Raw genomic sequence first — 23,670 nt, forward strand, 5'->3', positions numbered from 1 at the left:
TGTATATAGATCCCTATCGCTCCTTGGGTGGCCGACAGACCCCGCAATTTTTCCAAACCGGCATATATTTTTGAAATTTTTAATTTTTAAATATAAAAATGAAAAAAAGGCAAAGCCGCGACCAGAAATAAACCGCAGCGGCCCAAACCCAGGCAGACTCCGATTCCCAATTCCGATTCGCCCCCATGGGTTGGCGTTGGCACGACGACGCCGGCGACAGCGGCTGGGGCCTCGCCGGCGGCGGGGACGAGGGGGCGCAGTGCGCGACGCGACGGGTGGTGCAGTCCCGCTGCCACACGGAGGAGGTCGAGCCCGGCCGATTCGTCCGCAAGTGCGAGAAGACGGAGCAGCTCCTCCGCGACTGCGTCGGCAGGTGTGTAAGCCGAGGGCGCGCTTCCCCTCGATCCGTTCTGGTCTCCCTGCAAGATACGCGTCTTCGGTTTTATTATGTGTTGGTAGTGTTGATGTCCCGTTGTCTTGGTGGTTTAATCGGTGGCGATTGTGATCCTGCGGTATCACCGCACCGTGTGAATTGATTTGCGTGAGATGCTAGACCTGATGAGGCGATGCGTGGATCAGGAGATGATCGACACCATTAAGAAAGCAAAATTATGTGCCTGCAGTACGGTTGCGGTAGTCCTGCTATGTTGTGAAATTTATTGGTACTTCTCGTTGTATGTAATGGAAGTATGGAACTAGCATCTTTTAGGCTTACATACAACTGGGGATGTCTATGCCTGCAGTTTTAGGTGCCAACTCGTATGTGTTATAGGTTAAAGTTTTAGTGCTAGTGGCTAGTTTTGTTGTGCTCTACTTCCATTTCCTAGTAGGTTCTGTTGTTACTATAACTTTTGAGAGTTGTAAATTGTTGTTGCTAACTTAATGCTTGCATATTTCTTCCTGTATGTGTTATGAGCTGTTTTGAATTTTACAGTGCTCTATTTTATGTCTGCTCTAATTAGCGAAAGTTAGGAACTGCCTGAACTATTGTTGTACACGCTTCTGTGGTATATCAGCAGGGGCGGTCAATGCTGTTTTAATTCACCAAAGATATAAACATCTCTTGGGAAAGACATAAGTGCAGTATAATATTGAAAATCACCTCAAGTTAGCTTGTCTTCAGATTTTTGCACTTTGCCTTTTATCCAAGACAAAACAGTGACTTGAAGTTTCCTTTATTGCTCTTTCATGAAGGACTATTTCCATTTCCTATTTTGTATGGCATTACAAACTTCTTTGTATCATTTTCCCAATTTTGTTATTTGCATACAACAACAACATAACCTTTTTTCCCAAGCAAGTTGGGGTAGACTAGAGATGAAACCCGAAAGAAATAAGTTTAAGGTTCAGGCACATTGATAGCTAGTCTCCAAGCGCTCCTATCCAAAGCTATCTCTTTAGAGATATTCCAATCCTTAAGGTCTATCTTGACCGACTCATCCCACGTCAGTTTAGGTCTACCTCTACCCCTCTTTACATTATCGACCCGCTCAAGAACCTCATTACGTACCGGCGCCTCAGGAGGCCTTCGTTGGACATGTCCAAACCATCTCAACCGATGCTGGGTAAGTTTCTCCTCAATTGGTGCCACCCCGACCCTATCCCGAATAACTTCGTTCCGGACTCTATCCCACCTTGTGTGCCCGCAAAACCACCGCAACATCCGCATCTCTGCTACACTCAGTTGCTGGACATGCCGTCTTTTTGTAGGCCAACATTCAGCACCGTATAATATCGCCGGACGAATTGCTGTCCTATAGAATTTGTCTTTTAGCTTTTGTGGCACCCTCTTGTCACAAAGGATGCCAGAAGCTTGCCGCCATTTCAACCAGCCAGCTGAAATTCTATGCCTAACATCTTCATCAATGTCGCCATTCTTTTGTAGCACCGATCCTAAATACCGAAAAGTATCCTTCTGGACCACCACTTGCCCATCTAGACTAACGTCTCCCCCCTCATGCCTAGTCGCGCTGAAATCGCACATCATGTACTCGGTCTTGGTCCTACTAAGTCTGAACCCTTTCGACTCTAACGTGCGTCTACACAGCTCTAACTTCCTATTAACCCCTGCCCTACTCTCGTCAACTAGCACCACATCATCAGCAAAGAGCATACACCAAGGGATCTCACCTTGTATATCCCTTGTGACCTCATCCATCACTAAAGCAAATAAATAAGGGCTCAATGCTGACCCCTGGTGTAGGCCTATGCTAATAGGAAAGTCAGTGGTGTTGCCATCACATGTCCGGACAAACGTCGTCGCATCCTTGTACATATCCTTAATGAGGGTAATGTACTTAGTTGGGACTTTGTGCATGTTATCCACAAATTTCTTACCCCCTGGAATGCTTTATCTTTTTTTTAGGCCCTCTGAACTGGTGGAATCCAAAACTGAGAACACCGAAGAAGATGTCACAGAAGAAATGAAGAATGGTTCACTTTCTCTTGGCTTTCCAACAAATGAGCCCTTTGCATTCCCAGGACTTCGCAGTGACATCGAAGCCCTTGAGAAAGGGTTGTTTGGGAGCCTTGGCAGCGTCCTAAATGAAGCCGAGCGGATGACCAACGATTTCTTCAAATCTTTTGGTTTTCCCTCAACCCAAGACAGGCAACCAAGCCCATTTCCAGGACAGCCTGCAGAGAGGCATATTGAGGAAGGTACTACAAAGAAGGCGAAGGAGGGTGACTACTCAGAATTCAGCAGCCAGATTTCAGATGTGTAAGCAGCTGCAGTTAGCTGGCATGTGTCTTCAGAGCTGAAACCTGTGAAGTGAGAGCTATGCTTGACAATCTTAGGTTCCTAATATGTTTCTCTCTGGAACAAATCGCGTACTTGGGAGTGGCAGGTGCAGTTTAGACTCGCTTAATATGAAGCAATTTACCTGACTCTGTCAGGACTAGTTCTTCTGGTATGGTCAGTTTGCAAGGCCATTTTGTACAGCACTATTTGCAGAACAAGTTTGCATTCTCGCGCGCAGGCTGTGTTTTGAGCTGAAGGTTATCATGAATTTTCCTACTTCACGTATATGATGTATTACTGCTACCCACCCAGCCCTCTGGAGCCCCCCCCCCCCCCCCCCCCGGCCCCGAACGTCGTTAGCTTTATCGGCTGGGGATTCACTACAACTGGATCCTGAAGAAGCTTTCCACTTATGGTTATGATGCCGCTCGCTCAGTTTTTACAAAAACACGAAATCCCCTGTAAACAGTTTGATCACAAAGAGAAGCGCATCATCGCTGAACTGCAACTGGTAATATGTCCGCAGGCCGTAAATGAGCCCCCTTTCGAATAATCGAATTCCTCTCTACCTGAACATATTTGCTGACAGAGAGGGGTTTATTTTTATATCTGTACAATGTCCGGTCCTTCGGATGTAAAACAGCACAGAATGTCAGCTAACTGGAGCTCCGCCCCGCTACAACCGCTTAGAGTATCCAGAACCAGCACACTACTTGCAGAGTATCAACCCTGCGTGAGAAATGTAGAAAGTCAGAATAGATGCTGAAAAACTTTTCAAAAAAGAATAGATGCTGAAAGAATATGTGCTGCGACCCCAACTTCAGTTTCAGATTTATTCCCGTTGTGCTGTGTGCTGATCAAAAGGCTGTGAAACAAGGGAACATGAGAAACCTGCTCCTCTGCAGACACGGCACTCGGCGACCCCATTCTCCACCTTCATTTTTCCATCGTTGCAGAACACACACTTCGTGCCCCCTTGGTTAGCAACACAGAAGAAGTTATTAAATACGTCATACATACATGTGCAAAAGATTATAAGCATGTAACTATAAAGTGCTGTTGCTGGACTACATCTACATTTAATCAATAATGCAAAAAGGGATCATTTGTCTCAGTAAAATCTTTTAAAAAAAGCCTATAATGTTTGAAATGTTCAAACATGTCTTTTCTATCCAACAGTAAAGCGATGATGTTGTAAATGTGCATTGGCAACTAGCCCGAACATTAGCTACATTCTTGTAATGGCATCAAACTAACCATTTCCATGACCATTTTGCTAGCCACAATCTAGCAATGTATGCAAAAGAATTACATGTAAACTGATTATTTCCACCAATTTGTAAAGGGCATCGAAAGTACTAAGAAAACAACCAAGAAAGCACCGATCCCATTTGAACTATATAATCATCTAGACATTGTGTTATTAGCAGACTAAACCGAATAACTCACAAGTTGGGTCATTCCCATAAGCAAGTGTCTATATAAGTATGTCAGGCTGTCAGTGAAAAATTTGATGGAGCAAAGGTGAACCCCCAATTAGACAATGTGGCATAAGGAACTTACTAGCCACAAATAGGACTATATATCCTAACATGCATCATGGAACAGGCATGCACCACATTAGCATCCATCCCTCTGTTTTGCTCACATTCCAGACGAGTTACCACCCATCAGCAAACGGAAAAGCTACTGTTTGCTGTAGGATTCGGAACAATCATACAGCAATGCGTTATGCGTATCAATGGGCTAATTACTAGACTAGCACCCACCCATTCACCCCGACCAGCGAAACAAGAACATGATGGAGGAGAAGGCGAGAAGCTGTAAAAATACCATTTCCAGCACACCGGTCGCACGGCACCGGGTCCCCCTGCAACGAGGCAGCAAAGAACATCACAACCGGAGGCCATCAGCCTGCCATCCAGCAAGAAGAAAGAAATGCCTGCAGCGGAGACCTTGAGGCCGAGTACGAGGGAGAGGGAGACCGCGGATATGACGGCGGCTATGATGATCGTCTGCGTGTCGATGGGCCTGAGCAGGTCGCCGCCGTAGCCGTAGGATGCCGCGGCGAGGGCCCGCGGCTGCGGAGGAGGAGCGACTGGGGACGCGAGCGGGACTGGCGATACACCTCCTTGGTGCCGCTTGGAGGGGAACGGCGTAGCGGGAGAGGCGGCGCGGCGGCGGAAGGAAGCTGAGCGGCTGGGCAGAGAAGGGCAGCCATGGGCTGGGAGAAGAGCGGGAGGACGATACGGTGGCGTGGCAGCGTTAGGAGGGCTTTGCTCGGATAATTTTTGTATTCCAATCCCTGGCTTTCCACCGTTTTCGAACAATTCAAATCACTACGTGATGGGAGAGATAGGGCCGACTTCGGAAAAGCAATAGGTCGACACAAAATCATACTCTCTTTTACTTTTTTTGCCAAGCCTTTGAAAATCATTATTACTCACGGATAATAATTTAACATTTCATGTAACATTGAAATACCATTTGGGTTCCAGAAAATTTCTCATGGTTAATTGTACGATTTCAATGTCCCTTACAATCCAACTAGCATGTTATTAGTTTCCTTTAGTTTTCCCCCTTCGCGTTCTTTCCCCTTGCTACAGTCGAGAGCAAGCGGAAGGGCGACAGCGGCGCGGAATCGCTTTCCGGCTGCGATTTCGCCAGCCCTCTTCCTCTCCGGCGGCCAGCTTGGCGCCGGAGAGGGAGGGTGGCCGGGAAATCAGGGCTCGGATGTATATAGACTAGATAGATTAGTGTCTAGGTCTAGGGTTTGCCGGAGGAAAGGTGCGAGTGCTTCCATTCGCATACGGATGAAGGCGGCGGCGCTTTCTTCTCGTCAGCCAGTTTTCCTCTCGCTGGCTGCCGGACACGGCGGCACGCCGAGGTGGATCTTCTTCCTTCCGATTGTTGTAGGCGTTGCCGGCACGACGGAGAGGATTTTGTACCTCCAGGATATTCCGGATATTCCGGGTGAGTTAAACCGCTCGGATCTTTCCTGGGTGGTTGCTCGGAGCCCTTCCGTCGGTGTGTGGTTGGATCTCCTCGTCTGAGGTCTCTTCCTTGGAGTTCTTGTTGGCGCTGCCTTCGCCGGGCTTGGGGTGGAGAGGTCTCTTCCTTGGAGTTCTTGTTGGCGCTGCCTTCGCCGGGCTTGGGGTGGAGCTCTGGTCTTCAGGGATGGTGGTGGAGGGCGGTGTCTGGGACCGGAGCAATGGAGCCGACGTCTGTGGTTATGTATCGCGAATTTCTTGCAGCTTACCAACGTTGGAGTCCGCTCTTTGGTTCGGCACGGCGGCGAAGCTTGGGTGCCGGCAAGATTTGGGGAAGAGAAACAGTAGTGGTCAGGACCTTGATGTAATTTTTGTGTTTCTCAAGGACCTTTTTGCAAGAAAGGATTGTACTGTGTCTTTGCTTTAATATAAGTTGCAATCCTTCCCGCAAAAAAAAAAGCATGTTCACATAGTATGGGAATGTAACACTGTAATCCGTTTAAGATCATCAACATGACAACATCAGCCAAGCTCCCTACGTCCCAGTAGAATAAAATTCCGTGCACAAACAGAATGGCATTATTCTTCCAACAAAGGGGGAGTTGGGCAGGTCCGACCACCCTTGGCCTCTGCATCTAGAGATCAGAACCTTCCTCTGGATTAACAGTTTTGACAAACGTGACTACATAGCAATAGTACCAACAAACGATGCAAACCTGTTTATCTAGATAAATTCATCTACTCATTAAATATTGTGTAATATGAACTGGTCAGAACAATTCAAACGACAGCCAGCCACAACTCTAAAATTCATTAATTCTACTGTAACTAGGTACCACTAGATAGATAAAAAAGGTAACAGCCAGAAGAGTGACATAGGATAAAAACAACAGACAACATCCAATCAATTGTATTTAGACCTGAAACAGGTTCCATCTTCCATTAGGCTAATGTTAACAGCTCCCCACAGCACTGCAGGGGAACGCAAAAAAAACATGGTAATCGACCCCGCTTCCAGAAACTTCCTACAAGGAAAAGTTGCTATAAGAGCCCTGTACATCCACCCAATGAAAATTCTTTTGATAAACTGGCCACAGATCTAATGCAAAGCCTCAACCCTGTACATGACCAAAAACATAAAGCTACTGCTTTTGGAACAAGACAGCGCACCCATATCCAGTTCATCTGCGTTTACAAAGCAGCACACCAGAATGACATATTGTGAGACATACTTCAGGACATACCTAGTTTCAAAAGATGTTCATATCAATTCATTATCACAATTGAAACAAGGAGCCACTCACCATTCTACCATGACAAAATATTGCCAACTTTAGTTGTAAATCTTCACTGGCTTCTCAAAAGAATGACGGTTCTGCACTTGCTTCAATCCATTATCAGAATAGGCCCAATATTAAACAGTAAGCCTTAATGAGCATTCTTCAGCATAATACCTGACTGGCTAAGAAAGACCTTTTTGGCGTAGTGGCTGTATGCTCCAATCCAAGATGATGTTCCCACGCCCCATAAACAGGTTTCTGTTTCTTTTAAGATACAAGGAAAAAAATATCAAAGAACTCTTCAATATTATTTTCTTTCAGAAAAAGTGAAAATTTAGCTAACCTGGAATCGGCTCAATACAACATCTGAATCTTGGAGGTATTCTGTCTGACTGTATGTAACACAAGCAAATTTCCACTGATGAAAGAAACATAAAACATCAGAAATTATCCAATATAAGAGGAAACAAAAAGTAAAATAAGAAATGAAATATAAATATTACACTACACCACAGCAAATATTACTCGAGCCAAACCAAGATGCCCATTCGAATTAAATTTAAATAATTAAAATCAGCAAATGTGCCATAGGAAAGCAGCAATGCTATCTGTAAGACAGAGGATAGGAGAGAATAATGGCTTGTATTCCTCAAAACCCTAGAAGGGTGGGATATATAGATCCTATACATGGGCCTCTAGATGGGCCTCTATACATGGGCTCACATATACACCAACACTATCCTCATTCAGAGATCGACCATATAACAAAGGTTGAAACAAGTACCTTTAGAAACTGCTCATCAGGGATTCTAAGCCTCTTCTGAATCCGGACTTTGATATCCGCCAAAACCTCACCATCACGAATTAAAAAGAAGAAAGGTTCTCCAAAATATTGATTATGCTGAAGAGATAAAGTGGTTAATTCAATGAAAGTAACAACTGCTGAATCATGATGGCTTCTCAAAAGGTGTCTAAGCAAGCACAACAGTAGCATTATAATACATCAGAGAAAGAGGATTTCCTAAGGAAAAAAAAGACCTAGGTACAGAAGACATTTCATAAGTGAATCACAGAGCCAAATGAAATGGTTTTAGCAGGTCAGATACCCGCAGGTAGTCAGAACACTACATAGCGGTCCCCAGTCAATTTGACTACAGCAGTAAAATCGTATGATCTGTGGTTCCTCTACCAATTTTATAACTATTTAAAATTTCAATCTTCCCAAATGCATGTGGCGGCTATTAATCAGTTTGTAGGATAAAATGAGCCTTCAAGCTCAAAATGCTTAAAGACACATACATGATTATCTTTGAAGAAGTGATAGACATGAACCAAACGATCTTGAGGCCCAGCATTTTTCTCTTCCTCAGGAACCTGGGAAAACAAAAGAAAAAGAAAAAGAAAAAGAAAAATGTGTGAGTGAGAGAGGGAGGGAGGGAGAGATGTTGATTGCAGCACTAAAAATAATATTTAGGGAAAAAACCATCAAAAGACCAATGGAAAACCAGGCTACCATTGGTGGTGCATACCTCTTCAATACGAAGGGGTCCATATTGGTCATTAACTGAATCAATCGTATCTCCTGGCTGATACACCTAAAATTATACGAGGCTATCAATTGATCAGTATAAGAGAAATTGTTAAAGTAACATCATCTTGATCAAACATCAAAGGGAAAGGCAACTTTCTAAAAATGAGGCCAAGGGTAAAATGTAATGGGTGTACAACCATAACACATCATGTTCTTCCTCCGAAGCAAACAAAAAGAAACACAGACAAGAACCACAAATTCACCCACATGCAAGCTCAACCTCGGATGCACCAAATTTTTGGCACCATTAGCAGGGACTCTAGCCTCACATCCCAATCTGTCAGCAAAAGGTTTTACATCTTCAGTGACACCACATAACAGGTGGATTGCTATCAACATACCCACCAGTATCTATAGTTGAGAGAGTGGCATAAAGAAAAGGGGGCAATGCAAGGACATGGAATTTAACTCCATCTATTTTGCGATAAGCCGATAATTGCCCGGTTCACACACCTAAGTGGCATAATATTTTAGTAGAATTGTACTAAACTTGCACCCATTAGATTGGTCACTTGTGTGTCCATCTAACGAGATCAATAACGAACCAATAAGAAAAAAAAATTACTGAGCTTTTGTGTATCCTAGGTATGTGATGGACAAATTAAAAACAGAGGTGATATATGCGATTAGGTCCCCTCAAAGGAACATAACATTTACGTCTAGACAGTCCTCAAAAACATCTAGTGGGATCTTGCCATGACTGGTGCAATGCCTTCAGCAATAACATGCAAGTTAAACGGTCCTCTGGTCTCACCCATCTATGAGCCCCTCACCACCTTTGATGCATATAATCAGCCTCAAGTTCCACCTCCTGAGCTGCCAGCCAAAGGTACTCACATCTTCATTAGCCCCTAGAGAGTGCACAATTATCTAACCTCCCATAAGCAACTGGCTTGGGCAAAACCGCAAAAGGAGGCTAGGCAAGGATCGGAATTCATAAATTTTACTAATATTGGTGAGGTATGGCTACCATCCAGAAACTTACATGTTTAAGATAAGCATGCACTACTAACTCAAATGACATCCAAATTAAACGAATCCTTGATTGTAGACTGAAACCATTCATTCACTCAAAATACTCAAGAATAAATAAATAGAGAAGGATATCTTCCATTCAGAAATAGGACTACCTTGCATATCTTGTGAAGGTAGACTTCGAAAAGCCGGAATTCAGCGTGATTACAAGAAAGTTCAACCTAATAAAAGGAATGAAAGTATGTGAAATGAAATCACTATGCCAATACCACATCCAAAGAGATTTTGTAATTACTGCAGTCAACACACCTTTGACTTTAAGTCTTCAATCAAATCAAAAAGAGTGTTACTTTTTGGTGACCGCATGATGTGAAATGACACCTGACAAGAAAACTGTCTTAGAATATGGTCGGAAAAATATAAGTAGCCGCATAAAATGTAGAAACTGACCTCATAGTTTGCAGCATTTTGAAAAGCGACTCTAAGTGTTTTCAGACCTTCCAGTTCAGGCAATGGAATGTCCAGTGTCTCATAATATAATATGTCACACATCTGCTAAATCAAAAGAAGCTAGATAATCAGATAAGAAATATATATATAATAAAACACTCCAAAAAAGGACTTCAAACCTGAGTGTGATGCTGTAGCATGTCCGAAAGATAATTAACACCTCTGTATTTGATATGGTGAGGTTTGGGTTGATGAGAATATGGATTGTGTTGAGTAAGCCGAATTTTAGAAGGTTCATCCAGACCAAGTTGATGAGCAACCTTCTCAACAACATCATCATATGTGAAACGCTTTGAACTTCATGAGAAAAATTTAAAATGTCACTTATTGGTACAATATCATCAATAAATGGATGCAGGCTCAACAAAAATAATAACACATACAGCTCCAAAGAAAAGACATCTTCTTTTGGCTTCTCAAGCAATCTGAAACGGACAACCTACAAATAATAGGAATCAATTCTCAGAAAAAGATAAAGCAACTAACCATTCAGACTTAAGTAAATCTAACATCACACGGGCAAAGAAACATTTGCCAAATAAGAAATTGATGGCACATGACATGATATGTTTTAGTCAGAATTTTAATTGTTAGGAATAGCAACTCAAGTCTATTACCCTGCCCAAAGGGCAGATATGAAGATGTACAAAGTGCAGAACGCACCCTACACTAATGAGTAAATACACAAAGTATAGACATCTAAGCATATACATCTAACATTAATGACCAGAATACAGTTATGTCCTACGCGATTATGTCAGTGCCCTACTAGGAACAAATAAATGTAATTTCATTTTGCGACCAAATTGAGCTCAGGCCTGCATTGAATTGAGCAGTAAACAAAGTTCTCCCCCTTTTCTGTTACACAAAGATGCAGTATATTATTTTGGAGTAGTTTTGACCCCATTCATTTCTCAAAAATCAGAAACTATTTAGAAAATGCCAATAGCTCAGAGTCTGCCCACAAATTGACCAACAAAAAAATTTCATACTACAAAAACATTTCAGTAGCATTCATTCATATAAAAAAATCTTTCATAAGGACCAAAAAGTGCCTAATACCTAATTACTAAACCATGCTAATTAGGTAGGAGCTTAAAATACAGGAATTAGTCGGTTTCAACCCAATAACTAGGAAAAAAAGTTGAGAAACAAATAAAGGTGTTGATGAAACCAGAGCAGCAGCCCAAAAAGAAATATCAATCCAAGAAGTGGCATTTCTGTTGCAATCTAGAATTAAGTACTACTTTGAAGATTCTTGACATCTTTACATACATTCTGAAATATAAAAAGGCTAAAAATTGGCCACATAAAAACTTTAAACATATAAGTAGTCAGTTTTATACATATATTATAGGTTTTTTAAGCAAAGATAATGATTGCACATAAATTCAAAAGAAATCTGCATGTCTTATGATTCTTCAGTTCTTTTCTAGAGATTTTTTGCTGCAACCTTGTCTTATGGTAACATTAAAGCATCTAATAAATTTATCTTCTCAATCATTCTACCTTTTTCATATAACACTATACCAAATCAGAGCTTTTATCTTTAATGAAATCTATATAAGCAACTTCTTTACAGCAAAATTCAAGTCAATTATGCAGTACTGACAGCTTATCAAACTAACAAAGTTTATACTGGCCTCATTTTCCTTGTATATTTATTTTTATGTCTACAGATAGTATGGTCAATGACCAATGATGCATTTCCAGTTCGCAAGATCCACAAATAAAAAAAAGCAAGATGTCAACAGTCTAACCAACCACCAAAAGACATATCGTAGTTGACATGAGACTTGTTCTTGACAAGCAAAAGATAAACAGACGGCAGAATATGCGAGAACAGAACGATATTCAATTGCAGATGTTATCGGCAGATGGCACATGAACAAAAGGATCATGTTGTTAAACAGTATGCAAGAAGTATGAGACATGAAGTAATTCAAGGTAATCGAATGAAATAATACACATATGCACTAAGCCTCATGTCAGGTAACTTACCTGTTTATCATGAATATATTCAAAGAAAGAAGAGACAGTAGGATAGCGATATTGATCCATTTTATCTGGCAAACAGCGTTTTTGGTAACATATTATATCACCATCAGAAATCTGCCGGCATCAAATAACAGAGCATATCACTTTCTCAAAAAATAACAGGGCATAAGTAAAACAAAGTTAATAGCAACAAGCATCAATATTAAAAAAAATCGTACAAACCTGGCTTGAATGGAAAGAAGCATTACTGTCAATTGGTTCGCACATCACAATTGGTTCAAACTTTATCTCCTAATGAGATTTAAGGAAAATAAGTAGGGAGCACAGGTACATCCTAAAGGCCATCAAAATTTAATGAAAGTTCAGATGCTCCAGCAAAACCATTTCAAACCTCATAGAGCTCAATATCTTCATCAGACGGAAATCCGGCAATCTCATTCAGCCTTTCTACTATATCAGATGGTTTTCCTGATGCTTTCACAAAAAAATTTCCAACATATCTGTTCATAATAACAATTAGCAATGATAGTACCTAATCAGTCTGAATGGTTGAACTAAAGAAACAGCTTATAGCAGACTAGCAGAGAGATAAAGAAAACCTTAGGTATTCCTTTTCAGGATCATAGAACTTGAAGAAAAGTAATATATCTTCTTTAGTCTTCAAAGGACGAACAATTGGTTCATTCTCCTGTATGGCTTATAAGCTATGTTAGATGGTAACAAAATAACCAAGACATCAAAGTATCGCTATTTAGACGAATTGCACTAAGAAAAAAACTTAAGGGCCAAAAGCAAGAAAAAGTATTTAATCATCTAACCTGTCTGCAATGAAACTCCAAGAACAGCCTTACTTCAGAAGTCTGTAATTTGGATATAGTTATTGCATCTTTAAGCGTGCCAATCTGCAGAAAGGAGAGAACATTACTTTAGCTGTGAATCAACATAACTGACAGATACAAACAATAAATGAAAGGAGAAAGAAACCAGCAGGATTCAGGAATATCATTACAAAAGTTAGGTTGATAATAATCCATAAAGGAAACAAATACTTAATAGTACAAGGATTTGGTATGTCATTGTCCAACTGTATGACAGAGAACATATATAAGACCTAATTGATTAGTTGCATTTGCATTAGCTTAGCTATGAAGCTATATATCGTGACACAAGGCATACATCCACCAGTATAAGCTTCTGAACTTGACATTCCTATTAATATCACAAAATGGTACAAAAAGGGTAATAATTGTTCAGTCGATCTTTGTTTTAGCCAACACAACATCGAGAATGGGGATTCCTCTTACAGCAGCTCTTTCCTCCTGCCAGGTCAATGGCCGACTGGGCCTGTAGGTGCCGTTCTGCCGCTTAGCCCACACCCAAAATATTTGGGATTCTACTGGGATGCCAAATTCTTTTGAAAGCTCCACCTGCCAACAGAGCATCATGAATCATGAAATAAATAAAAAACTGTTCTTGCCAATACAAAAGATAACAAATAAGACAATGTTCTGATTTTGACATAACAATTATGAATTGTATCTCAAACAAATGCAATGGTTTCAACAGCAGTCCATAGTGTGGTTGCTAGAAACTTTCGATAGGGCGTGAACTGGTGCCCAGGGGTAATTGACCATGATTTAGGCCTTGTAAACAGCTTATATCCATTGACATTTGCAAAATTTTGCTGTGCCCAGGTACTCCAGGACACCCACCTGACCATGCCACTGGCAGTTCAGTAAATCAGTTACACTTAGACTAGTTGCCCAGCCATAGTCTAAAATGTTATTTTCACGGGACAAACCTAAGCAACTCATCAGTGTATTAGTGTTCGAATTAAAAAGATCCCACTGGGCGCTCTTTAAAAGAATATTTAAGCAAGAGCAGCATGAGCTCCTGGAAATAATTGCATTATAAATATGCATCTAGATTCATAATAATTTGCTAATTATTATTATTACAGCACTTGACAATCAGTTGAGTCATCAAATTATTGTTCTTCATGCCTAATGCAAGAATCCTCTGGTCACAAACTCCTCAGCAGGTGACTTATGTTGGTGTAAAAGGCCCTGTTTGGTATGTGCCTTCATGAGCAACGCCACTGTTGTGGCCGCACTGTGCACTGTGCTTTCATGCGCAACGCGGCAGTTGTGGCCACACCAGAAGTGCGGAGGACAATTCATACACCAAGCTTTCAGCGACTTGCGGCATAAAATATGAACTAGGCGATGTGGCCGTGCTGCATCCCACCCAAGTTTGGGAGCAAACCAAACAGCTGCCGCAGTTTAGGCGCAGAAGTTGTGGCGCAATTTGGCGAAACTGCGGTAGTGAGTGATCCAACCAAGTCAACTCTTCTACCATTGGATAAAAAAAATCCAATGACTCCCATTACCCTACTACTCAGCTACTCTACAGCCTCTCCACCCCCACCCCCCAACCCAACTCTATTTCTTCTCTATACATGACTCCCCCCCACCCCCAACCCCCGCGCGCACACTGCCATCACTTGCCCCTGCCTCTTCCTCATTGCTACCAGCAGTAGTCTCCTCCATCCCCTGCACGCCTCCTGGCTCCTCCCCGACTCACCTGGCACCATATTATTCAATACCGACCATGCTCCCCCATCGCCACACACCTGAGTCCTGCGGAGCAATTACCGTTGCCACCGCTAACCACTCACCCGACACCCTTTCTGCACAGTGGCTTCCCATCACCACGGCTGTCGGCACTGCAGGCACCTCAGCATTCCAGCTCACTGCATGCAACCACTGCTGACTGGTAAACCTCCACAGTGATCCTCTATAGCCATCGGCACAAATAAATTGAATATAAAACCTAATGTTCAGTTATTTTAAATGTTGGTGACTTATGGATATTCAAGGTTTCAGTCCCCTGCTGTAGAGAAACTTTTAATATAAAAACTAGGTTCAAATAAAACTGTGAACACTTGAAACAAGAGGGGAACTCCTAATGTTGCAGTCAATACTCAGTATTATAATAGAAGGTAAATGGAAGGATAAAGGGTAGTAAAGTACATAACATAAATCAGAATCAGAACAAACCATAAGGCCCAGTGAATTACCTTGATGTCTTTGATTGAGATGTCCTTAGGTGCACGGTAGCTATTAATTTTGTCAAAGTCCACGAGATCAAAGTGCACATGTCTTCCAATTTGCTCTTTCAAATCAGAATCTCGGGCCACCTAAGTGATTGTTTAAATTTAGTAAAAACTGAGAAATAGCTCCATCAGATATTGAAAAGGGCAAATTTAAGTCAAACCTTCAATGCTGTGAACATGTGAGCCTCAGCTTTCTCCTTTTTCTTGTATTCCTTCTCTTCCTGCTCCTTTCTTAACCTAACCTGCGAAGATTTCTGTAATATTAAAACGAACTCTATGGATTTTAGTATTTAATAAATGAAATTGAATACACAAGTATTACCTTAAGGTGTTCTGATATGTCTTCCTCGTCCAAATTACAGATAATTTTCTCTTTATCACTTTCTCGAATGTAAACAAGCATGTAAGCATTTGAATGCTTAGTAAATCGCAGTGGTGTAGTATTCAGTCCAGGGTTGGTATGGGGGAGCTGCAACAAAGGATTCTCAGAAGAACATGTACTTAAGGCCAACTGAAGCAGTTTTAGTTTTTGAAAGTGTTACCTCTTCTTCACCACCATATTGCTCCTCTAACGCCCGCTTCATGTCTTCTTTTGTCACCCGTTCATCATCAAACTTGTACCTAAATTTCAATTTGCGAAGTAAATGAATTACAAATAATAACAAATCCCTTCAGAGATTGTACAATGTAGTGCAGAATATCCTTAGATAGGACACCCATCTTATTCACCTTAAAAATCTAACTGAAATTTCCTTATGAAGATTGCAGACCTTTCAATCATGAGGTTGTGAATCATGAGTCACAATTATATCAGTGACAAAAAAAAATCAATAAGGATCTACAATATGCATAAGTACATACAACAAGAACAACATAGCCTTTTGTCCCAAGCAAGTTGGGGTAGGCTAGAGATGAAACCCAAAAGAAACAAAGGTCACGGTTCAGGCAAGTTGATAGCTAGTCACCAAACACTCCTATCCAAAGCTACCTCTTTAGAGATATTCCACTCCTCTTTAGTCTCTCTTAACCGACTCGTCTCAAGTCAGTTTAGGTCTACCTCTACCTCTCTTTACATTATCGACCCGCTTTAGAACCCCACTACGCACCGGCGCCTCAGGAGGCCTCCGTTGGACATGTCCAAACCATCTCAACCGATATTGGGTAAGTTTCTCCTCAATTGGTGCCACCCCAACCCTATCCCAAATAACTTTGTTCTGGACTCTATCCCTTCTTGTGTGCCCGCAGAACCACCGCAACATCCGCATATCTGATACACTCAGTTGTTGGACATGTCACCTTTTTGTAGGACAACATTCAACACCGTATAACATCGCCGGGCGAATTGCTGTTCTATAGACCTTACCTAGCTTTTATGGCACCCTCCTGTCCCATGCATAAGTATATGAAAATACTTAATTGTGTTTGCTTAAAAAAAAATGTGTACGGACTTCATAAAATGTTTACTGTACAGTTATTACTTGAATCACCTTATCAGATGAGGTTAAAACAAGAACATGATTTAGTACCAGTGAAACATATCTGCTAAGTAGTAAAATAAGAGTCTCATTAAAATATCAAACTGAACAGTACCATTGATCAGACAGTGTCGGGCGAATGAAGGCATAGTAGTGTCCTCCATGAACTCCACCGCTATGAACTAGTACACTGCATTGAGAGACTATAAATATTACTCTAAGGATCCAAACTGCTCCCAAAAACAAAAAACATTAGTCTGCAACTAGCCAGCAACTATGGAATTGCAAAAGTGTGTTAATCTCACGAGCAGGTGTTTAAAAGAAACACACACACCTTCAGCATATTGTTCGTTGCTCCACTATCATTCAATCATTGTTAACAAATGAATGAGAAAAATAAACAGTTATCTAAATGAGATGAGCATAATTCATTTATGTAACCTGTAAATCCTATCATACTTATAGTATTTATCAACCTATTGTAAGATTTTTCATTTTTCAAGTGACAAGAAACAAAACAAAATAGTAACTAACCTGTGAAGAGTATATAGGTTACGCACACTTCTATCTGCTTCTGGAGAAAGATATTTTCCATCATCTTTGTCAAGATCCAATTGAAGTGGGAACACATAGCGGTCGTTTATCTACATCATGCAATCAATTTAATTAAACAGAGCAGGATTGCAACAAAAAAAAAGACATAACCAAAAAAAACATCTTGAATGTGTGCCTCGGATGATAAATGTTTCCATCTGAGAATTACATTAGAATATCTCTACAACAGAACTTTTGCCTAATCTAATCCTCCAGAAAAAATTGTGCATGGCATTTGCGTCATTGATCTTTTTACGTTTAAGAAGTTCAAGCCAATGAGCCTTAAACATGAAACAGCTGAATGCTCAAGAGTGGTTCTAGGCTCATATATGATATAAATATAGCATTGACATTTGACAGCTCTAATTTTACCATATCCTAACATATTCAAAAACTTAGCCTCAATAGAACATTAATGTGGACTTTTCTCATGTGAATTATAATCACCAAAATGTAAGTACAAAACATGGAAAAGGAAAATCCGTTGAGAGGCTAAGACAAAAACTAAGAGGCCAAGTACAGACCTTAACCATGGCATCCCGCACAAAATCGTATTCAAACCGTTTTAACTGAAGTTGCAAGACTGGAGGGAAGTCAATAAAAAGCATCCCTTTCTTGGCATCCTGAAAAAAAAATGAGAGAGAATCCTTTCAAACAGCAGAAATAATCTAATGATTATCTTCAACTCTTTTCTATCAGTTCATTGCTGCATCTAACTTAGCACTTAACCCACAATGACCCAAATAACAATAAAAAGAAAGCCTAAGGTTAAGTTCAATAATAATTTGAACCTGGAGGCAAGCCAATCAGCAAAACCTAGATTACCATGCTACACCTAATACGATCTAATTATACTGTGCAGAGAAAATCTAAAATTCAAATAGAAAAATCATCTAAACTTTGATACGTCATTTGAAAGTTGTAGATATCAATGCCAAGTTGACCTGACCTGCAGACCATGTTCCTCACATTGGTACTTATTATCGCCTTCTAACCTCTCCACTGCAACATACTTATCAAATGATGCATAGACATCAGAACATCCCTTTACATCAAGTGCAAGATCTGTGGGGGGAAAAAAGGGTAAAGAAATAATCTATTAACTCTTGTCAACTAAAACACTAGAAAGAAAGCCCATATTTCCTGGTTACCTACCATAGAATGACTCTTTTCTGGTAGATTTGTAGTCAACATTAATACACTCGATATAATTCTTATGGTGACCCTCAAATAATTTTTGTATTGCTCCTTCCACGGTGGTTCCCTGAGAGAGAAGAATAGATCATTTGAAACAGTCAGGGGTTTTTTTCTCAACAAAGTTAGATGACAAACCTTCATCTTGTTCTCCAGCTTTTCACAGAGAATCCTATTCAATTCTTGAACATCATGCTGCATGAATGAATCATAGCTATCCCATCCAAAAGATTTGGTAAGCTCTTTCGTAGCAACACTATTGTCGCTATGCTGAAGTTTGTAAAAAAGACTTTGCAAAGCCAATGGTATGCTCCCTGAAGGTGTATCATTCTCTGTAGTAGGCATATGATATACAGCCTATAAAATATTAATTTCAGTATCAGCACCACACGGAAAGGTCAACTATAAGATAAAACTAGAAATGATGTCCCACCTTCCGAAAGTATGGAATGTGATACAAAGTCTGAAGAAGAGAGTTCATGTAACAGGTAGCTCCTTGATTCTTCAGGCCAACATAACCAGTCATCTTTTTGGAGTCATGGTTCCAGACATCAAAAATTTTACGCACAGCAACCTCAGCTTCAATAATGCATTTATCATTAACAACATATCCTTTACTAAAATCACATAGATCCATCAAAGGCATAAAAGATGTAAAACCCCAATCACTTTCTCGGGCATTGAATTGATGTGTTGCTTCTGTGGGGAAAAAGAAAGCATGTCAAATGGAAGTGTTAAGTAACATGCTTCCCTAAACCTGTTTATAGGCATAGAAACATTGGAAATATAAAAAATTAAGTGTTTGTCTTCATAAATAATCAGAGTCAAGTTTATGCTGAATTGCGTACTTGATGAATGTACACTTGCACTCATGAAGAAAACTAAAAAACAAGCTAGTAATATTGCTAGAAGCACTAAAGAACGTACTGTGCATTTTAAGGATGTATAATCAGGACGAGCCAGTGAGAGATAACAGGAAATACCTTTTCTTATCGACATTTTGCTGTCTAATTGGTTTACCACAGCAAGACTGAATTGTGCATACCTACTCCAGCCAGGAGGCAACAAGTGTGAATCAGCAACATCCAAGTACATTGAAAGGTGATCTGTGTTATTTCCCCTAGGAAAGACTAGCACTCGCCTGCAAGGAGGTAATATAGAGCACTGAGGTAAGCTTTATCACTGGCTAATACACAATTCGAAGCAATGAGCAGTTGCATTTACCCACCATTTGTATCCTCCGACGACAAAATCATCAGAGTAATGCTTTCTAACATTGCGTTTGAAGAAATTTTCAATGGACCATGTAAATCTGGATGTAGAGGGATCTGGCATGAGTTGGTTTTCAACGGTGGATGCAGATTCTGCAGGGCAACCAAAGAAATAAGTGATCAGTGAAGTAAAGAGAAAACAAGAAGTAATGGGACTCATCCTTTAGGCTTCATTGTACTTCACCCACAATATCAATTGTCAAGAAAATTACGACATTTGTACCAACTATGCACACACCTAGCATTTTGATAGTCACTCTACATTGAAAAGACACGGTGACCTATACAACTAATAGCAGACACTACTTACAACCAGAACTAGCACCAATCATGTAACCTAACAAGCCCACAAAAGTTCACATAGTGAACATAGGTAAAACACTCACTACTACCACAGGTGGCAAAATGACAATAATGCATGCAAGGCTGCATAGAATGTCTGATCTGACACTGTTAAATAACCCTATCAATTATCATCATAGTCTCAGATGCGTGAGAATAGCTGTAGGAACCACACTTACAGCAACTGAGCATACACTTCACAATATTCAGTCTGAAATTCCAATGGCACATTTTAAAATAATCAGCAAAAGTTACAAATGAGCGTGAATTGTAATCTTAATGATGTCGAATATTTATTTCCTTGAACATTTTTTGGTTAAATAATTTCTGTTCCTCTAAAAACACAGCAGCGTGACAACACCCAACATATAGGTTACATACATCACAATAGACACAAATATTGGAAGATGTCACAAAAGATGACAAAAATATTTATAAAAACGATTAATCATTTCTTTCTATAAGGTTGACCAAACCAAACACGTTGACAACTATTTCAATACCATGATTAAGTGTAAAGTAGTTTTTTTTTCAGAGTGGCCACCAGCAGGTATAAAAAATTATGACCATGAAAGAGCAGCGCTACAGCCCTAATCATGTCTCACCATGGAAAATAAGAAAGGGCGCTATAAAGGCAATGCATTAGCCAAAAAAAAAACAATAGATGCAGCCTACATCAAACTGTGGCCAAGAAGACGACAAAAGGCTAACAAAAAAACTCACCTTCCATCGGCTGGGGACCCTCGACGACATCCTGCTGCGGACCCTCGACGACATCCTGCCGCGGACCCTCGACGACCTCCTGATGCGGGGTCAGCATCTCCTCATCCTGGTCCGGCTGTGGCAGCTGCAAAAAAGTAGCAGCCAGTCAGTTCAGAACACGGAGAAGACAGAAAAAACAGGGCTAGAACCCACAACACGCAGCACCAACCGAATCGAATCGAATCAAAACCACCCCAGATGCGAATTCCTTATATCCAATGGTAACGGAGCGTCTGGGCGTTGCAGTGGGCGAGCGGAAATTGGGACCGGAGGTTTACCTCGGGGGCGCGCGGGACAACCATGGTGATGAAGCACGGCGGCTCCGGCGCCGGTGGACCGACGGAGGGTCAGATCGCTGCGGCGATCGCCCTGAAGAAAACGGATTTGGGATCCCTAGGCTAGGGTTTAGGGAGGGGCGAAGTGAGGAGGAAGCTGAGGGGAGAAGGGGAGGAGCAGCAGTGGCCAGGGGGGAATAGAAAGGGTTTTCGCTATAAAGGCTGCGGGCGCGGCTTTCTCCTGAGGAACGGTTTGCCGTCCAGGGGCCTTTGGGCTTTTGGAGATTGATGAACCGGGCTGGTTTGGTCCTCACCAACATGGGCAGTTGTTTACGGCTTATTTTGACTGTGCTCCCTAAGCTAGAATGGTTGAAAAAAATCAGATATGCAATTTAATATTATTATACTTTCAGTGGTAGCTGACATTTCCGTCGACATCGAGATTCTTGTAGTGACTTCATCAATCTCGAGATTTTGCCACCTAAGTCTTTAAAAATGCTCGTAGAAGTATAATTTACATATGTATGCTCATAGAGGTGAGTGTATGTACGTCGTGAGTTTCTGAGGTGAACTGTGTAATCTAGAAAAAAAATAGTTCACCCAACTATTTAAACCGCCATTGGTTTTGCATGTGTAAGCGCGTGAAAAAAAGCAGAGTCTCACATAGCGTTTTTTTGGATCGTTTAAAATGGGATGTGGGATAGGAAAGGACTTTTTTTAACAAATTTCTAAGACGCATTATATGAAGAGATTTGTCAAACAATAATTTACATAGGAGTTATGATAAGTAGATTTTGTAAAGCTAATCTTACAATAACTGCAGATACAAGTATAACAATGGTTGCTACTCATATGCGGGGTTATCTTAACCGCTGATCGAAAAAAACCGAAGGTAGCCAATAAACGTGTTTATTGGATTTCTTAAAAAATTATCGGGTTCAATATTTTTCTTTCAGATAATTTTTTAAAATCTCTCAAATTGTACATAAAATAATCTACATTATCCTTAAACAATCTAACATGAAAAATTAAGACATCACAGTGCATAGATGAGAAGACAAATGGGTTAGGAGAAAGGGGTGAGCTGTTTTTCACTGAGCTAGTATTCTTTGGGCATGAATTAATTCAAAGTGGTCAGAAATTTTGGACGATGAGAAGAAAATGGCCACCACCGATAAACACATTTACTGGTTTTCTCATTTTTTTCATCACCAAATCCCAACTCATATGTTACTTTGGATGCGTTTAAGACATAATCGTACATATAGTAGAAGGTCAATGATATTTTATATTGATGTATCTAAGAATTCATGTACCTTAATTGATGATTGAAATAGTCTTGTTTGTTTTATTTTTATTGAGAAGAAGTATTTGTGTTGGAATTTGGAAATGGTGCCCAAGTACTTTATTTCTCTCTATTATCATTTAACTCCTCATAAAAAGTAACGGCACGAAAAAAAATACTTAATAAAAAGGAAAAGGTACATTTTCTACTTTGCTACTTCACTTTGTTTAACCTCAAATAATTTTAGTCTATTGCAGATAGTTCAATCTCCTCTTTAATGATGTTTTTTCTCCTGTACAAGCCGACATTTAAGTTTACATTTTTTGCGAGATAATATGATACCTTGTGCTACAAAAATACTTTATAAAAATAAACCTTTGTAGATTGGTTTAATTATTCTTTGCACGGCGCTTGCGCTTTCCTGTCCCGAAATTTGTGGAGTCAAGATTTCTGTGTTTGGATTCTGATGACTTGTACAACCTGCCAATGTGTTACACGAGTACTTTACATGACATTAGGGTATGGGGCATGCCCATCCCTGTGACATCCCGACCCAGAACTTAATAGGATTAATAGAATATTCATACCAATAAGTTGTAATTTTTTTTCCGGAAGCCGGTCTCCAAAGAACTCCGAGGTTAAGCGGAGCAATTTGGAGATGGGTGACCGAATTGGAAGTTATTCATAGGTGCGCACGAGTGAGGACAAAATATGCAGAAAAGACTTGTGTTGATCTGTGAGGGCAGTCTATGTTCTAGAAAGCTGCCAGATGTAAGCGGATCCGCCCTCGAGGAGGCGGGATGTTACAATCCCTTATTCTGTTCAGATATGTGCCATTTGACGTGGCTCCAGATCTGGTAATATACTCCATCCGCCCGAAAATAAGTGTTGTTTCAAACACATTACTCATCCTAAAAATGACTTTGTTACCTCTAATTACTTCTAGAAACTGGATTGAAAACCGTGTTATTTATTTGGTTATCTGAATCATCATTGAATGCATATGCATTTGAACTAGAAAAGTAATATCTACTATTGATTTTGGCTCTATAAGTTTTCCTATACTATATTTTTCCAATACAATATTTTCTTAGTACTTGATAAGAATTTGGCTAATATACGGCCAGCCGTTGTTAACCTGCCGTACAGCCACTCTTTTGGGGAAATTCCTAATCATGATGTCCTATTTTGGAAGTTTTCTCACTCCGCTCAACTTTCGCATTGTGTTTAGAAAATACACGATTTCAACGAAAAGAAAAGACCATAGTTTCAG

General features: G+C 40.5%; 3 protein-coding genes across 6 annotated transcripts; 1 reads left to right on the forward strand and 2 right to left on the reverse strand.

Moving 5' to 3' along the window:
- The first annotated feature begins 128 nt into the window (after positions 1-128).
- Positions 129-3,025, forward strand: LOC120708195 (fra a 1-associated protein-like). Its single transcript, XM_039993323.1, has 2 exons — positions 129-373; positions 2,366-3,025. The coding sequence occupies exons 1-2, from the start codon at positions 186-188 to the stop codon at positions 2,721-2,723; spliced, it is 546 nt and encodes a 181-aa protein (XP_039849257.1). The 5' UTR covers positions 129-185; the 3' UTR covers positions 2,724-3,025.
- A 184-nt stretch (positions 3,026-3,209) lies between these two features.
- LOC120710194 (protein BUNDLE SHEATH DEFECTIVE 2, chloroplastic-like) lies at positions 3,210-7,045 on the reverse strand. Its single transcript, XM_039995847.1, has 6 exons — positions 7,035-7,045; positions 6,901-6,974; positions 4,696-4,964; positions 4,574-4,610; positions 3,632-3,715; positions 3,210-3,469 (listed from the first exon to the last, which is right to left on the reverse strand). Exons 1-6 carry the CDS (start codon positions 7,043-7,045, stop codon positions 3,450-3,452), a joined length of 495 nt encoding a protein of 164 aa, XP_039851781.1. The 3' UTR covers positions 3,210-3,449.
- LOC120708197 (ubiquitin C-terminal hydrolase 12-like) lies at positions 6,510-21,312 on the reverse strand. 4 transcript variants are annotated; one of them, XM_039993324.1, is made up of 33 exons: positions 21,116-21,312; positions 20,799-20,922; positions 19,691-19,826; positions 19,446-19,603; positions 18,896-19,161; positions 18,601-18,819; positions 18,424-18,532; positions 18,218-18,333; positions 17,793-17,891; positions 17,209-17,318; positions 16,790-16,864; positions 15,742-15,820; positions 15,522-15,668; positions 15,361-15,441; positions 15,164-15,283; positions 13,389-13,511; positions 12,903-12,986; positions 12,684-12,772; positions 12,476-12,584; positions 12,307-12,375; positions 12,088-12,198; positions 10,470-10,525; positions 10,206-10,383; positions 10,027-10,128; positions 9,886-9,957; positions 9,732-9,797; positions 8,540-8,605; positions 8,310-8,384; positions 7,795-7,911; positions 7,354-7,428; positions 7,185-7,274; positions 7,035-7,105; positions 6,510-6,915 (listed from the first exon to the last, which is right to left on the reverse strand). In XM_039993324.1, the coding sequence occupies exons 1-32, from the start codon at positions 21,137-21,139 to the stop codon at positions 7,064-7,066; spliced, it is 3,387 nt and encodes a 1,128-aa protein (XP_039849258.1). In that variant the 5' UTR covers positions 21,140-21,312; the 3' UTR covers positions 6,510-6,915; positions 7,035-7,063. The 4 variants fall into 4 exon arrangements, with proteins under 4 accessions (XP_039849258.1, XP_039849260.1, XP_039849261.1 ...); XM_039993326.1 differs by having other exon boundaries at positions 6,518-6,915; positions 7,185-7,268; positions 21,116-21,300; XM_039993327.1 differs by having other exon boundaries at positions 6,587-6,755; positions 7,185-7,268; positions 21,116-21,300.
- Between the last annotated feature and the right edge of the window lie 2,358 nt (positions 21,313-23,670).

The sequence above is a fragment of the Panicum virgatum genome, chromosome 5K (genome assembly GCF_016808335.1).
Source record: "Panicum virgatum strain AP13 chromosome 5K, P.virgatum_v5, whole genome shotgun sequence".
Classification (NCBI taxonomy): Eukaryota; Viridiplantae; Streptophyta; class Magnoliopsida; order Poales; family Poaceae; genus Panicum; species Panicum virgatum.

Bases quoted from the DNA above. Each gene is read 5' to 3' on its own strand.
- LOC120710194 (XM_039995847.1), bottom strand. The intron at 4,611-4,695 runs GTCTCCGCTGCA...GCCTCGTTGCAG, and splicing joins CCCTCGTACTCGGCCTCAAG to GGGGACCCGGTGCCGTGCGA. The intron at 3,716-4,573 runs GTATTTTTACAG...TTGCTAACCAAG, and splicing joins CGACCGGTGTGCTGGAAATG to GGGGCACGAAGTGTGTGTTC.
- LOC120708197 (XM_039993324.1), bottom strand. From the start codon at position 21,139: ATGGTTGTCCCGCGCGCCCCCGAG. The intron at 17,892-18,217 runs GTCAGGTCAACT...TTTTTTTTTCAG, and splicing joins GTGAGGAACATGGTCTGCAG to GATGCCAAGAAAGGGATGCT. The intron at 16,865-17,208 runs GTTAGTTACTAT...CTCTCAATGCAG, and splicing joins AACCTATATACTCTTCACAG to TGTACTAGTTCATAGCGGTG.
- LOC120708195 (XM_039993323.1), top strand. From the start codon at position 186: ATGGGTTGGCGTTGGCACGACGACGCCGGCGACAGCGGCTGGGGCCTC. The intron at 374-2,365 runs GTGTGTAAGCCG...TCTTTTTTTTAG, and splicing joins CTCCGCGACTGCGTCGGCAG to GCCCTCTGAACTGGTGGAAT.